We start from the raw sequence: 13,391 nt of genomic DNA on the forward strand, positions 1-13,391 counted from the left end.
AAAACATTTCGTTCCCAGTTGTGGATCAGTATGCAAGAATCCTAAAGTGACAACAGGGTGGGGGGAACGCTTTGCTTGTTGGACTTTGGACAGATGAGGTGACATTGTCATCTTTGTCCTGTGAATGAATGGGCAAGTCACTCTGTCTAGTAGTACTTGGGTCTTTAAGCTCTCCATCTTGACACAGGCGTTTTAGATTTTCTTAACTCTTGAAATTACTTCAACTACGTATGGGAGTGTCTTAAAAGCTGTATCAAGATTTCACATCATTACTGAAAAGAAAGCTTGATTTAGTGTGATGTCAATCTGGATATGACAAATTACTAAAGCTACTCTGGCTTTTCCTCTAGGCTCTTCAGCTCCTTCATTCATTTCCCCTTGATACACGATTAAAAGATGGAAGTAAGTACTAACACCCCTTTGTGCCTGTTGTGAATTCATGGCGTACGTCATGCATTGCTGTTCCTGATTCCTTAGGATTTCATCTTAAGTCTGTCGTCTTACCAGGTTTGTTTTGGCAATCACCAAAGAGGCCGCCTTTCCCAGTGAAGTTTGAACTTAATGATCCTTTGTAAGTATGCTACTGCCACTGATGCGTTTTGTGGCATCCTGTAACACTCGCCCTATAGCAGAAAGCGCAAGGCAATGGCTTTATAGCACTAGAAGTTGGACGGGTACTTGATAGGTACTAGTGCATAGTCTTATGCTGTGGCAGATTCAGTGTGCTGTCTCATGCTTTCACTGCAGGTAATTTAACTTTCACTGACATGGGATTGGAGGGCACTGTGGGAAGTTCTGACAACATCTAATGTGAAATGGCTTAGAACAATCCATTTCATTTATTGTGTGACTACAGAATTACTGAGTTGTTGCTGTTATACTCCTCTGCCCCCATTGGCCCACATGATGAAATGCAGGATGTGCCAAATTAAATTGACTATCTAAAATGGCATAGTGGAGGGACCCCTTTTCTTCTTCATCACAATTTGGGTCTGATCTAGATGGCTTGAGTATTACAGATAATTTAAAAAATTGATGTGGTTGAAGGATTGAAAAACCTTTATCAGCTGCATATCTACACCTGGTTTGAGAAACTATCTGGATTGCCATTTTTAATTTGGATGAAAACTGAGATCATGGCAAATATCAAAGTATTTCTGAGGTGAAGCTCTTTATTATCATATTGATGTCATGTGAGTGTTTGTAGTTGTTTTCTTGACTGCAGAGGTTAAGGAAATACATTTTTTCATTACATAACTCTTCACTCATCAAAGTTTGCTTAGTTTTGGGGAGGACTTCTGAGTCCCTTAAAATCTGTCATCTGTTCTGTAGTGTGTGTGCTGAAGGGTGAAAATTCTGTTTCTCTGTGTGTGTTTTCAAGACCTCTTAGAATATGATTGCAAACCTTCAGGCAACTGAAGTAAAAAAACCAACCAACCAAAAATAATTATCTTCCTCTTTTCTTCAGGCACTATGGTTTCATTGTGAGTGCAGCAAAACTCTTCGCAACAGTGTACTGCGTTCCTTTCACAGAAAAGGTAATCCATACTCTAACAGTGTTCTCATCGTATACCTTGGGTGTACGTGGTCAGTTTTGGCCCTATGTCCAGTTCCAAGAACTGATTAAAGTGATTCTTAAAGTAATCTATCCTTCAGCACTGGCTGATCAGCAACTGCTTACATTTAGTCCTCTTTGTTTAAATTCCTAATACAGAGAAGAAATGAGTAGTGTGGTAGGTATTTTCAGTAAGCACTGAACTCGGGAATTCTTATTTTGATGGACCTATTTCCTGTGCAATATAAACTGAAAGATCTCTTTAAGGCATTTTTTAATTAAGTGTCTTAGCTATGGTCTGGGAGGTTTTTTTTTTTTTACTACACACAGCCTCTGTGTGCTTATTCTTTGTTTTTCTTGTTACCCTTTTTCTTTTCTAATTGCATCTTCCTGTAAGTCACATTTACATTTCAGTTCTGTTCAGTTTTCAAGTGCTAGGCACTTCACACCGCTCTGGTTCACTGTGGCAACTGAAATGTCAATTGGTGTTTCAGTGATGATGTTTCACTGAAACATCATTGACTATTTGTGGGATTTTTTGGTTTTGGTATTCTTTGAAATGTCACTGGATAGACAATCTTTTTGTGGGGGCCTTTTTGGGTTGATGTGAATTTAAGTTGTTTTTCTTCAAAACCATAATAGGATTTGTCAGAGGAAACTATTTTGAAGATTATTTCAGCTGTGAAGGTACCAGATTTCAGACCTTCAAACAAAGTAAGTGTGATACTTAGTTTAAAGGGGAAAAAAAAAATATCCACAAGCAGTGTCCCACATCTCCAACTACGTCTTGCATTGATGCTGATGAGAAATAAACACAAATTAAAATGTGTTTTCGGGAAACAAGAGTGTGGCATACAGGACTGCTTTAACTTGATATAGCCAAGGTATCTGTGTAAGAGATGCTAAGTGCAAGATGTGGGGTTTTTCTGCCTTTTGCAAATGATTTGTTGTAGCATCATTTTCCATGCATGAGTGTGATTGTAAATCTGTAAGCTTTTTTTAGCCTTATATGAGCCTATACTATTATAGTAAAAGTAGTAAAATTTTACTCATAAGCAACTTTAAAGCAATCCAAGACTATTGTCAATTTGTTATTTCTTTCTAGGTAATATAAAGGAAGTGTCATTACTTTTATGTTTCTTTTTGAAGGGTTAACTTCAAAACAGCTTAGACATTACTGTACAATGGCTAGCATTTGTCATCATTTAAAATCAGCAAATATTTCAGGGTGTTTTCATATTTTCTTGCCCAGTGTTAATACTTGTCTCATGAATGCTTCCCTTGCGAGACAAAACTGATACTTTGACTCAGAATCATAGAATGGTTGAGGTTGGAAGGGACCTCTGGAGACCACCTAGTCCAATCCCCTTGCTCAAGCAGGGGCAGCCAGAGTGGGTCATCAAGGACTGTGTCCCATTGTGTTTTGAATATCTCTGAGGATGGAGACTCCACAGCCTCTCTCTGGACATTGAGGTGCTGGAGCATGTCCAGAGAAGGGTGACGAAGCTGGTGAGGGGTCTGGAGCACAAGTCCTGTGAGGAGCAGCTGAGGGAACTGGGGTTGTTCAGTCTGGAGAAGAGGAGGCTGAGGGGAGACCTTATCGCTCTCTACAACTACCTGAAAGGAGTTTGCAGAGAGGTGGGTGCTGGTCTCTTCTTCCAAGTGACGGCGACAGGACAAGAGGAAATGGCCTCAAGTTGCACCAGGGGAGGTTCGGGCTGGATATGAGGAAAAATTTCTTTACTGAGAGAGTGGTGAAGCACTGGAAGAGGCTGCCCAGGGAGGTGGTGGAGTCACCATCCCTGGAGGTGTTCAAGGAACGTGTGGACGTGGCACTGCGGGACATGGTTTAGTGGGCGTGGTGGTGTTGGGTTGATGGTTGGATTTGATGATCTTACAGGTCTTTTCCAACCGTAGTGATTCTGTGCTACGTGTGCCAGTGTGCAACCATCCTCACAGTTTTGGTTGGGTTTTATTGTTTGTTTTTTCTTTATTTTCTTATGTTTCTCATGGAGTTTTATATGCTCCAATTTGTGCCCATACCCCCTTGTCCTGTCACTGGGCACTGGTGAAGAGTCTGGCTCTGCCTTCTGTATGTTCCCCCCATCAGATATTTGTACACATTGGTAAGATTCCACTGAGCCTTCTCTTCTCCAGGCTGAACCGTCCCAGCTCTCTCAGCTTCTCCTCATATGAGAGATGCTCCAGTAAGTCAATGTCTCTCTTGAACTGGAGAGGAAAGACTGTAGGAAAGACAGGAGATCTAGTACACTTAACATTCATGCTGTACAAAGTTCATGTATTGTATTACTCAAGCACTGCACACACTTGCAGGTTGTACAGACTGATGAAACTGCAAGAAAACCAGATCATATTCCAGTCAGCAGTGAGGATGAAAGAAATGCTATTTTCCAGCTGGAGAAGTCTATACTGTCCAATGAAGCTCTGGAAAGTGAGTAGTGGAAACTAGCTTCACAGCTTAGTTACATCTTGCAATTGCACTACCAGTAGCGTGGCATTCAGGTCTTTGGATAAAGCAGTTCTGTAATTCTGCAGGAAGCAGATAGCTGACATCTAAAGCTTTCTGAAGTGCCATGCAGATAACTGTCCTTACTGCTTGACATTACCCTATGCTTCTGTATTTCTGAGATCCCTGCAAGTTTTAGGGTTCTCTGTTATACCTGCATGTAAGTACAACCCTGATGACAGCGAGCAGGCAGCAGGGAGTTGAACTCTAAGGAAGGAAAGAGTGCTGGCCAGATCTCAGATGGACTGAAAGTGATTCTGGAATGAGAAGGTTGAGAGTTACTACTTACAGGAATCAATCTGAAATGATCCTAAATTGTGAAGGCTGTTAGAGTCTTCTTCAGCATCTTCTAGATATGTTAAAATGGGGGTGCTCGAATCCCATTTTTGTGCCTGGCCACATGAAGAGATCACTGGGCAACAACTACATGCATGTGTTTTTAGCCCATGAATACAGGGGAGAAAGACTAGCTTAGCTCTAACCCATCCCATGGAATGTCAGCCCTAACCTCTGTCTCCCATGCTACTAAGTCCGTAGTGAAATGGTTACAGATAAACAAAGCTTACAGAGGGAATTCTCACAGGATGGAGCTATAGCGAGGTGGGGTGTATAAGAAACATCCATAGGACTGTCCAAAATCTATTCCTGGTGTTGCAGGGAAAATAAAATTATGGAGCTCTGTTGATATTTCTTTCATTACTCACTTTTAACAGCTGGTATTGATAGGGGCACTTCTGCTTCTAGCATGGGAAAGCAAGTTCTAAGTAAGGCACCAAGCTCCAGAATGTGAGTTTTTTAATTTGTTAAGGTTCTCGTTCCCTATCACTTACGCTTAGAACATCTTCAGTTTTCTAATAAGAATTTTTGCTCTTTTTTTGTGAGCAGATGACTTGCAAATGAAGCCCATCTCCTTTGAAAAAGATGACGATAGCAATGGGCATATAGATTTCATAACAGCAGCATCAAACTTACGAGCCAAGATGTACAACATTGAACCAGCAGACCGGTTCAAAACAAAGCGCATTGCTGGAAAGATTATTCCTGCAATTGCAACAGCGACTGCTGCAGTGTCAGGGCTGGTGAGTATGCTTTTTAAAATGCTTAAATGCCTATCTCTTTCTCTTACTGTTGCTTGCCTAAAACCACTGTTGTCTGGATATTGATTAACACTACGCTGACAGAGCCTCGTTAAAGAAATGGGTTTATTTCGAACGTAATAATTTTTTTTTTCTCATGTACCAATACAAAAGGTCGGTCTTGGTTCTAGATGTGGTAAGCCCTTCATGCTTTTATTTCTGATTTGCTGACCAGAAAGAGGAGTTGGAGATCAGCATTTTGTTTTGTTTTCTGCAGTTAATACTAACTTCCATCGGAGTGCCACTGCCAAGAGTGGAAAGGATTGGTTCTGTAGTAGTTCACATCCATGCACCTCAACAGAACTGCATGCTTTGTGGAGGTGTCTTGAATTAAACAGTTTTGGAAGAGTCCTACATTAGGAACACTTTTGAACATTTTAAGTATTTCCATTAGCAGCAACAGAATTGATTTCTGTGGCATATTGGGTTGCATCTCCAGATGTGACTTACTCTGCTGATTGGACAAAGGCTGATCTCATCAACAACTTACCCTGTAGTTGCTGGCCTCTTAACTAAACTAGTGTTGATAACACAGTACCTGAAACCTGCGCTTGGTCTCACGGAAGTATGGGATTCTGATTTACTGCAGGTTGCACTGGAACTCATCAAAGTTGTGGGTGGCTACCCAGCTGATGCATACAAGAACTGTTTTCTGAATCTAGCCATTCCCATAATGGTCTTTACAGAAACTGCTGAAGTAAGAAGAACAGAAATCAGGTAGGAAGGACAGTGGCAGAAGGGTGGTATTTGGAAGCCTGGTAATTGATGCTTAGAACTTGGTGAGCTGTTACAACAAGTGCAAAGTTTGTACAGTTATTAAATCCAGATAAGCAGATAAAGGCCTTATATGCTCACATAGCAAAACTATGATGGAACCACAGTTCATGTTCGTACTCTGGTTAAAAGTTACAGATATTCAAGATTATTTTTTTTGTTGTTCCTTAAACTTGGAAGATCATGAATCAGTTAGTGCTTGTTATCAAACTCTGTTATCCATTTACTATGTACTGCTAAAGGTGTAATTGATATTCTTAATACTGCCAAGGGTGTCCCGTAATGCATTGCTCAAGAACTTCCTGTTTGGAAAATGCAGCACATACTCTTCTGTCCTAATTTTAAAAATAGCGGTTTTAAGGGCTTAGTTGTGTTTTCAGTGGAAGCTGTTGCTAGTGAGGCTTTAAAAATCTAGGTGAGTTAGATGTGTGGCGAGGTTATTAATAAACATCCTTTATGCACAGACTGGACACACTGCTGCATCTTAGTCAATATAAGAGCTATTTTTCAGTAGGTCTGAAAACTCAGTAAGTTCATTGCCAGATACCATGTTTACTAGGAGTTCTTACTGTGCCTTGTGCTTAGCCAGGTCAAAGGGCTGGAGACATGGCAGCAGAGAGGGCAGAGATTTTTGCTCAGGATAAACCAGCGAGTTGCTAGAAGGGTTAGCAGTTCTTCAATACATGTTTAAAGGAAGTGCCTGAGTTCACGTTCTAAAGTAACAAACAACCTCTCTCTTTTTAAAACAGAAATGGGATATCATTTACAATCTGGGACAGGTGGACGATTTATGGGAAAGAGGATTTTACTCTGTTGGACTTCATAAATGCTGTCAGAGTAAGTTATCTATTGTACCGTGTTAATACAAGATGAGAGGAAAGGATTTTCCTGTTTTGGGTTGTTGGTTTGGGTTTTTTGTTGATTTTTTTTTCTTTTATCAAGTTATTGTTCAACCAGAGTAATTCTAGAAAGAATTAATGTCAATGGGAATGTCTCTAAATGCCTCCAAGCCTATTTTCAAATTCTTTGCTAATTCGATTGGCTCAAATCTATCTTAATAAAACTTCTGTCAGTGTCCATGCATTAGCAAGTGTTCTCGTTGGGATCCTATGGTTTTGAATAATTAGTTGTAGTATTAGCAGTAGTAGTATCTGCTGGCTTGTGCAGCTGTCTAGTCCTTTAATAAGTTTTAATTTGTGAATTCCAGGAGAAATACGGAATTGAACCAACTATGGTTGTACAGGGAGTCAAAATGCTCTATGTTCCTGTGATGCCAGGTCATATTAAAAGATTAAAGCTGACGTAAGTATAACTGGAAAATGAATCGAGGGATGTGAGTGCACCTATGAATTATGTTCACTGGTTGTATCATAAGGATGTGTGTCACAGCAATGTTTTCTCTCAAAGTGGTTGCTAGTCATTAATATCTGGGAAAGAAAAAAGGTAATTTCTTTCCTTTGGAGAAAAAAAAAAAGGGAATGTGAATTAACTTCTGTGGTGAGGACAGGAGACTTGCAAAATGCTACTCTAACTGATAAATGCCAGAATGAGAAACCCAAAGAAGTCTGACAGTAATTTTTTTGGGAAAGAATGTACCCTGGTTCAAGCAGAACAAGACTAATCAAACAATTGAACCTTTTTAAACTGGCTTAAAACTAATGGTGATACTCAGCAACTTAGCTTCTGAAAGAATGAAAACACTTATTCAGGAAGGAGTTAATGTATTGGTTGCAGATGGAGATTTCTGGAAGTCTGTTCAATTCATAGTAATTCCTTGAGATTCTAGCTCACTTTAGCCTTTGTTCAAAATGAAGACGCTGACAAGGCTTTGCAGTGCTGGTCACTGACAGGAAACTGAGGTATAAGAAGCTGGAAGTTCCGGAGGGTGTGAGGGCAGGGCATTGGTTTTTCACTGATAGGCCTTTGCAAAGTAACAGCCAGATCTCACCCAGTTTTAGTTCTACCTTATGTTGATTGAACTTCTTTAGCTCAAAATTTGTTCCTCGCAGCTCCTGTGAAGTGTGTGCTGGTCAGTGCTCACAGGCTTTGCTGGAGCAAGTAGATGCCTTGATCAGTAATGTTTCGAAGGTATGCCACTAGGCAACGTCAGGCAAAACAGTATATGTTATAGGTAAGCTACTTCAAACTTCCAGGGGGAGAAGAGCCTCTAAACTGGTACTGCCTTTAGAGTGCCTGACGTACTAAGATACGAATTTACAGCTTATCTCAAAATGAGTTGTTTGTATTCCTTCTCCTACAGCTGTACAAATCATTTGGAATGAGTGGGGTGTGTAATGAAGTCAAAGGCATGGTGTGAAGCTGCCTTCCTGTGAATATCGGGATTTCTTATTACCCTGAGACTCAGTTCAAACTTTCCATGTAGCTACAGCAACTTGGGGTTCTGTTACAAGTGGTTCCAGAAGCTTTATAAGATACTTGCACAGCAAACTCTGGTCTTGCTTGTGTGCTTGTTTTTTCTTAAGGTGTTTAAAACCGTTCTCTCGCTGTAATATGACAAGCATTGCAATGCTCTGTCTTCATTTCAGAGTTAGAGCATTGACTGGTAGCATATGCCTTAAAAGCAAATTTTAGACACATAGTTACCTGCCTTGCTCTGCAGCTTGGGGCTTCTGCATGCAAATGGCTATGACCTCAGTATCTCTGCTGAGAAGAGGCTAATGCTTTGTGTTCTTGCAAGGGAACAAGTACTTTAGGGAAAGCCGCTTTTTGACCTGGGGGCTAAAGCATAGCCAGAAGGGAAATACTTCTTTAAGTAACCTGTGAGGAACAGAAATGGGTGACTGTATTCCCCCAGCCTCCTAGCATTTGAGCTGGCCTCATGAACTAGTGCTCTGAGTTGGCAAGAAAATAGTTTTGAGACATCCAAAGATATGTAATGAAAGTGAGGTTGATTGACCTTTAACTTCAGTATTTTATTGTGCAACTTCCAAGCAATAGCTGTAGCTTTTGAGACGGGTGAGAGCAAAGGGGGGAAGTTTCACTTAGACATGACACACTTACCTATTTTAAACTCACGTTGTGGTCAGGAAGGAAGAAGTCCCAGATCCTGGCTGGTTTTCCCCCCTCATTTCTGTTTGCCTTTGAAATTCAAGGACTTAATGAGTCTTAACTCCAATAGAACTACTTTCCATCAGAAGTGTGTATCTAGTGTCTGCACTGCAGTGGTTCTCCCTAATAACATATTAAAACCAGCCATTATTGGTAGACTGAGAACTTACTCCTCCTCATTGACCTAAATCCTACTTCGTGTTGTGCCTCAGTAGGACGTCAAAGAGAAGTTAGGTCGGTGAGGAATCCCATCGAAACTGGCCATTTTCTCTTCTCTTTTGTACCGAGCTCTTGTTAGTGAACAATGTAATAGCTCACTAACAGGCTAAGTCTATCAAGAAAATGGAGTACCATTTGCTATACCTCAGGAGGAGGAACAGCTTTTGTGTCAAAATTAAAAGGCGGCTTACTCTCCATTTTTAATCTGGTTTCTAGTATGTTGGGCTTCGTTGCTGGCAGTGAAATTCATCCTAGTCTGGCCCCGAATTCCCACTGCCAATCCTCCTTCAGGTATGTTAACAAACTGTTGTTTATTTCCCTGTAGGATGCAAAAGCTTGTGAAACCATCAGCTGATAAGAAGTATGTGGATTTGACAGTATCGTTTGCTCCAGAGACTGATGGAGAGGAAGACTTGCCAGGGCCACCAGTGAGATACTACTTTGTTCAGGAAGACAATTGATGGTAGAGACACAAAAGTCACTCCAGGACCACTTGTTCTGAAAGGAGTGTGCTAATTTTCAGCTATTAAAGATGGTACTATATATTTCTTTTTGGTGAGGCCTTAATTAAAACAAATGATGAAAATCAGTGGCTTTGCACTGAAGACAAACTGGATTTATGTTTCGTCTGCTCCTGTTTTCTTCAAACCTGTTTGCTCAAAGGAGGATGGGTCACTCCATGAGATGGAATGTCCAGTACAGTCCTTACCTTAAAGACAAGATTTGTATTAATTTGTGGGGAGCTGAAGAAAGCAGGAAGAATGGTGACTCTAACAAATGGTCCCTGTGTGCAAATTAGGTGCTGCTCAGACAAGAGTGCAAAAGATGGGGAAACTGCTGTTTATGATACTCCTGGTGTTCTAAGAACATCTCAAATCCATTTCATATGTTACTTAATTCTCAAACAAGAATTCCGTTCTTGCCATCTACACGTGAGATTTCATCCATCCAAAAGGTTTAAACTCCCATTTAAAAGCAGATGAACTGCTTCATTGTGTTGTTGGCGCTCTCTTCTGAACAGTTAGTGATGCTGCGTGCCAGAGCAGCCAGCTTATGTCAGTCTCAACATGGAAACCTAGGGAGGCAGGTCTTGAGTAGGTGTAAATTGTCACAGCTCCCCTGAAGTGAAGAGATCTGGAATTGTTGATTATCTGCACTAAGACTGTTCTTTGGGGAATACTGCATTATGGGGAAAGTGGAAACCTATTGGAGAGCTGAGTTAACACATTCAACAATAAAACTTTGTCTTCAAGAAAGAGAAAATGTTTGGTGTGGTTGAGCATTTCTGCCCTCACCAAATTAAAAACACTGTAGCAAATGATGGCTTTGAAAGGAGGAAAAGGCAAATGGCTCTGGATGTTTGTCATAGCAAACACTGTTTCCTCAGCTGCTCCTTTTGGTACCATTTCCTTATAGCGAATGCTTATGCTGTACACCTGTTCACAGCACAAGTCTGAGCTGCGCTGAACACTGAGGGGTTTATCATCATCAGTCAGTTACTAGGGTATCTAAGTATAAAGAATCTGCTTGATTGGAAATAATTAGGAACTAGCTTTGCTGCTGTGGTGAGGCAGAGGTGCGTTACAGAAACATCTGTGACACCCCCTTATGTTCTGTATCATTTAAACACTGGATAGTTGCACTGGTAGTTCTTTTTCACTCCCAATGATGATAGAGTGAAGTGAGGTTAGAATAAAAACCTATGAACTGGAAAACCTTTTAATGTGTTTAAGCTTTGGAGACTGTGATTGCACATTATCTCCTGCAGCTGTTGCAAAAGCTATTGACTACTTAGCCATTTATCCTCCATCATAATTTATTAAACTTTAGGAATATCTTCACATTTAATGAGCATAATCGGTCAGGAATTGTACCTCTCCTTTTTTCCCTTTCGGTTAGTTGTAGTCAGGAATAACAGCCATTAGGCTGGGAACTTGAACACCAAGATGTATGGAACTGAATAGCTGGAATCAACACAATTATTCCAATATTTGGGATTTAGTCTTATGTGCAGGATATCTTCTGGAAGGTGTATATAGCTTTACAGTTGGTCTAGTTTATAGATATAATTTTCTAGACTAATAATACTGCTTTTTAAACTACCTAATTTATTTCTTTTTTTTTAAGAACTTTTAGAGAAACTTTTTGAAACGGGAGAAAAGACGACTACGTTTAGAATGCAGAGAAGGCATAAGCAGACAGTAGGCTTCCACTTCTAATTAACAACTAAAATGTATTTCACTGTGGCAGTATTACAATCTGAACTCTTAACTGAACTCACTAATTAGTGCTAAGGATCACTTAAAGGTTTAGGTCAAGTCGAAAGCACTGTCACCTCTCACAGTTGGAGACCAGGAAACAAATGAAACTTTGAGTAAGTACACTCTGGTACGTTAGTGTGGTGTTAACATTGTGCTTATGCTTTCAAAGTAAGTAGCATATAAAAAGAGTAAAGTCTCAGTACTTTGCTAGAATGCCATCTGACGGTCCTCAGGATTTAAGGTAAATTTTCCGGTCTAATTAATGGAGTGGCTTCTATTAATGACAACGCGTACAGCTTTGTGAGACCCTTGCCAAAGAGCCCAGGTCGATGTTGGCAGGGATTGGGGCCAGAATTTACAGACGTGGCTGTATCTCTATATTGCTCTTACTGTGTGTATCTGTCAGATGAGTATCTGTTTTGGGGGTGGGGTCTGCTCAGTTAAACAGTTGCTGATGGAAAAACTGAAAATGCACAATGGCTCTAGATATTTATCAGCAGACCTTTAAAATTTTCTGGATATAAGTTAACCTAGGTAAAACCTTACAAGTAATGACCTAAAGAGGACTTTATATGGAACAACTGTGCATGTCAAGTGGCTCATTAAAATCGTTTTTCATGTTTTAAAACTTTCTGAAATTGCTGATATGGAGAGTGAATGTATTTATGTGGAAGGTTACGCAGAGTGGAGTGAGCCAACTGAGTGTGAATTTGTGTTCGGTACAGCCCGTTTCTCAGTCTGTTGCTGCTTTTTATCAGAAGTGTCAGCAGATGCTCAGCACGATCACACTAAAAGAGCTCAATCAAACCGTGCAAGTGAATTTTGGGGTGCTGGTCTTCCAGACCTCCAGCGTTGTCACTGCTGGTGCTAGCAGTGCAGAGGCTCGTAGTGCTGCCGGGAATCTGAGAACTGCTTTTTTTCTTTTTTTCATTGTAATCAAAGCTTGTGTGTGTGTCTAGGACTGATGATCTATTGCCATGGAGCAGCTAGAGCTAGCCATCTCCCTGCAGCAATGAAGAACCGTCTTTCCACTGGAACACTTTGAATAGCTTTCCTTCAAAATGTTATTCTTTGAAAGAGCAGTTGACTTGCAGGGATGAAGTTTTATATCAGTATTAAAGACCTTTCTCACTCAAATGCTTTCTTGCAGAGTTTGCTTGTCTGTACACTAGCTTTCCCTTAATTTCTCTCATTCTTGATAGTTGCAGGAATGTTTGTGCATGCAAAACACGAGGCATTTAGTACCCAGCTCAACTGTTCTCTGTGGTTAATCTCTGTGTTTTTGTAATGCTAGGAGTAGTGAGGATTCAGCATGAAGATCACGCTACTGTTAACAAGACTGTTTTGGCGGATCTGATGGATTTAGGACTTCATTTACCTATACAAAGAGTAAAAAGTACACGTTTTCAGCTTTTTTTCCCACCCTTTTCCTATGTATGGTGAATATGTGAATGTCTATTTAAACCAAAAAAAAAAAGTGCTGTTCAAGAATAATGACTACATAAAAAGAACAACTCTGGCACCAGCTGGGCCTCTGGGAATGCAGAAACCCCATCACCTCGTCATGGCATCTCGCATCCTGAAATAATGCGGGTTTGAGCTAGGCAGAGAGTTTGTATATCTGTATGACTTGTATCAAACATAAGGAAAGGCTTTAGATAAGTTCATGTTCTTAATGTTTCCTTGTGTCTTTGAAACAATGTGGCTGTAGGCCAGTTGTTTGAAGAAAGGAACTGAGTTTCAGCCAAATGCAACTGTCTTATTAGCTTGAAAGGTTTATCCATCCTTGTTAATTATCTCCTGTTCTGCAATTACGGAAAGCATACTCTGCTGCAGCACAGTGCAGCAAT

The 13,391-nt window shown here is 40.4% G+C and overlaps 1 protein-coding gene across 1 annotated transcript in view; it reads left to right on the forward strand.

Moving 5' to 3' along the window:
* UBA6 (ubiquitin like modifier activating enzyme 6) overlaps window positions 1-9,904 on the forward strand; it is a 31,475-nt gene extending 21,571 nt beyond the window's left edge. Inside the window, exons 24-33 of the mRNA XM_009817940.2 lie at window positions 351-402; window positions 508-571; window positions 1,469-1,538; window positions 2,198-2,269; window positions 3,890-4,007; window positions 4,968-5,161; window positions 5,808-5,935; window positions 6,742-6,829; window positions 7,200-7,294; window positions 9,606-9,904. Coding sequence (XP_009816242.1) covers window positions 351-402; window positions 508-571; window positions 1,469-1,538; window positions 2,198-2,269; window positions 3,890-4,007; window positions 4,968-5,161; window positions 5,808-5,935; window positions 6,742-6,829; window positions 7,200-7,294; window positions 9,606-9,741 — 1,017 coding nt within the window. The 3' untranslated portion in view covers window positions 9,742-9,904. The remainder of the gene's footprint in view (window positions 1-350; window positions 403-507; window positions 572-1,468; window positions 1,539-2,197; window positions 2,270-3,889; window positions 4,008-4,967; window positions 5,162-5,807; window positions 5,936-6,741; window positions 6,830-7,199; window positions 7,295-9,605) is intronic.
* The last annotated feature ends 3,487 nt before the right edge of the window (window positions 9,905-13,391 follow it).

This window comes from Gavia stellata, chromosome 5 (assembly GCF_030936135.1).
Source record: "Gavia stellata isolate bGavSte3 chromosome 5, bGavSte3.hap2, whole genome shotgun sequence".
Lineage (NCBI taxonomy): Eukaryota > Metazoa > Chordata > Aves > Gaviiformes > Gaviidae > Gavia > Gavia stellata.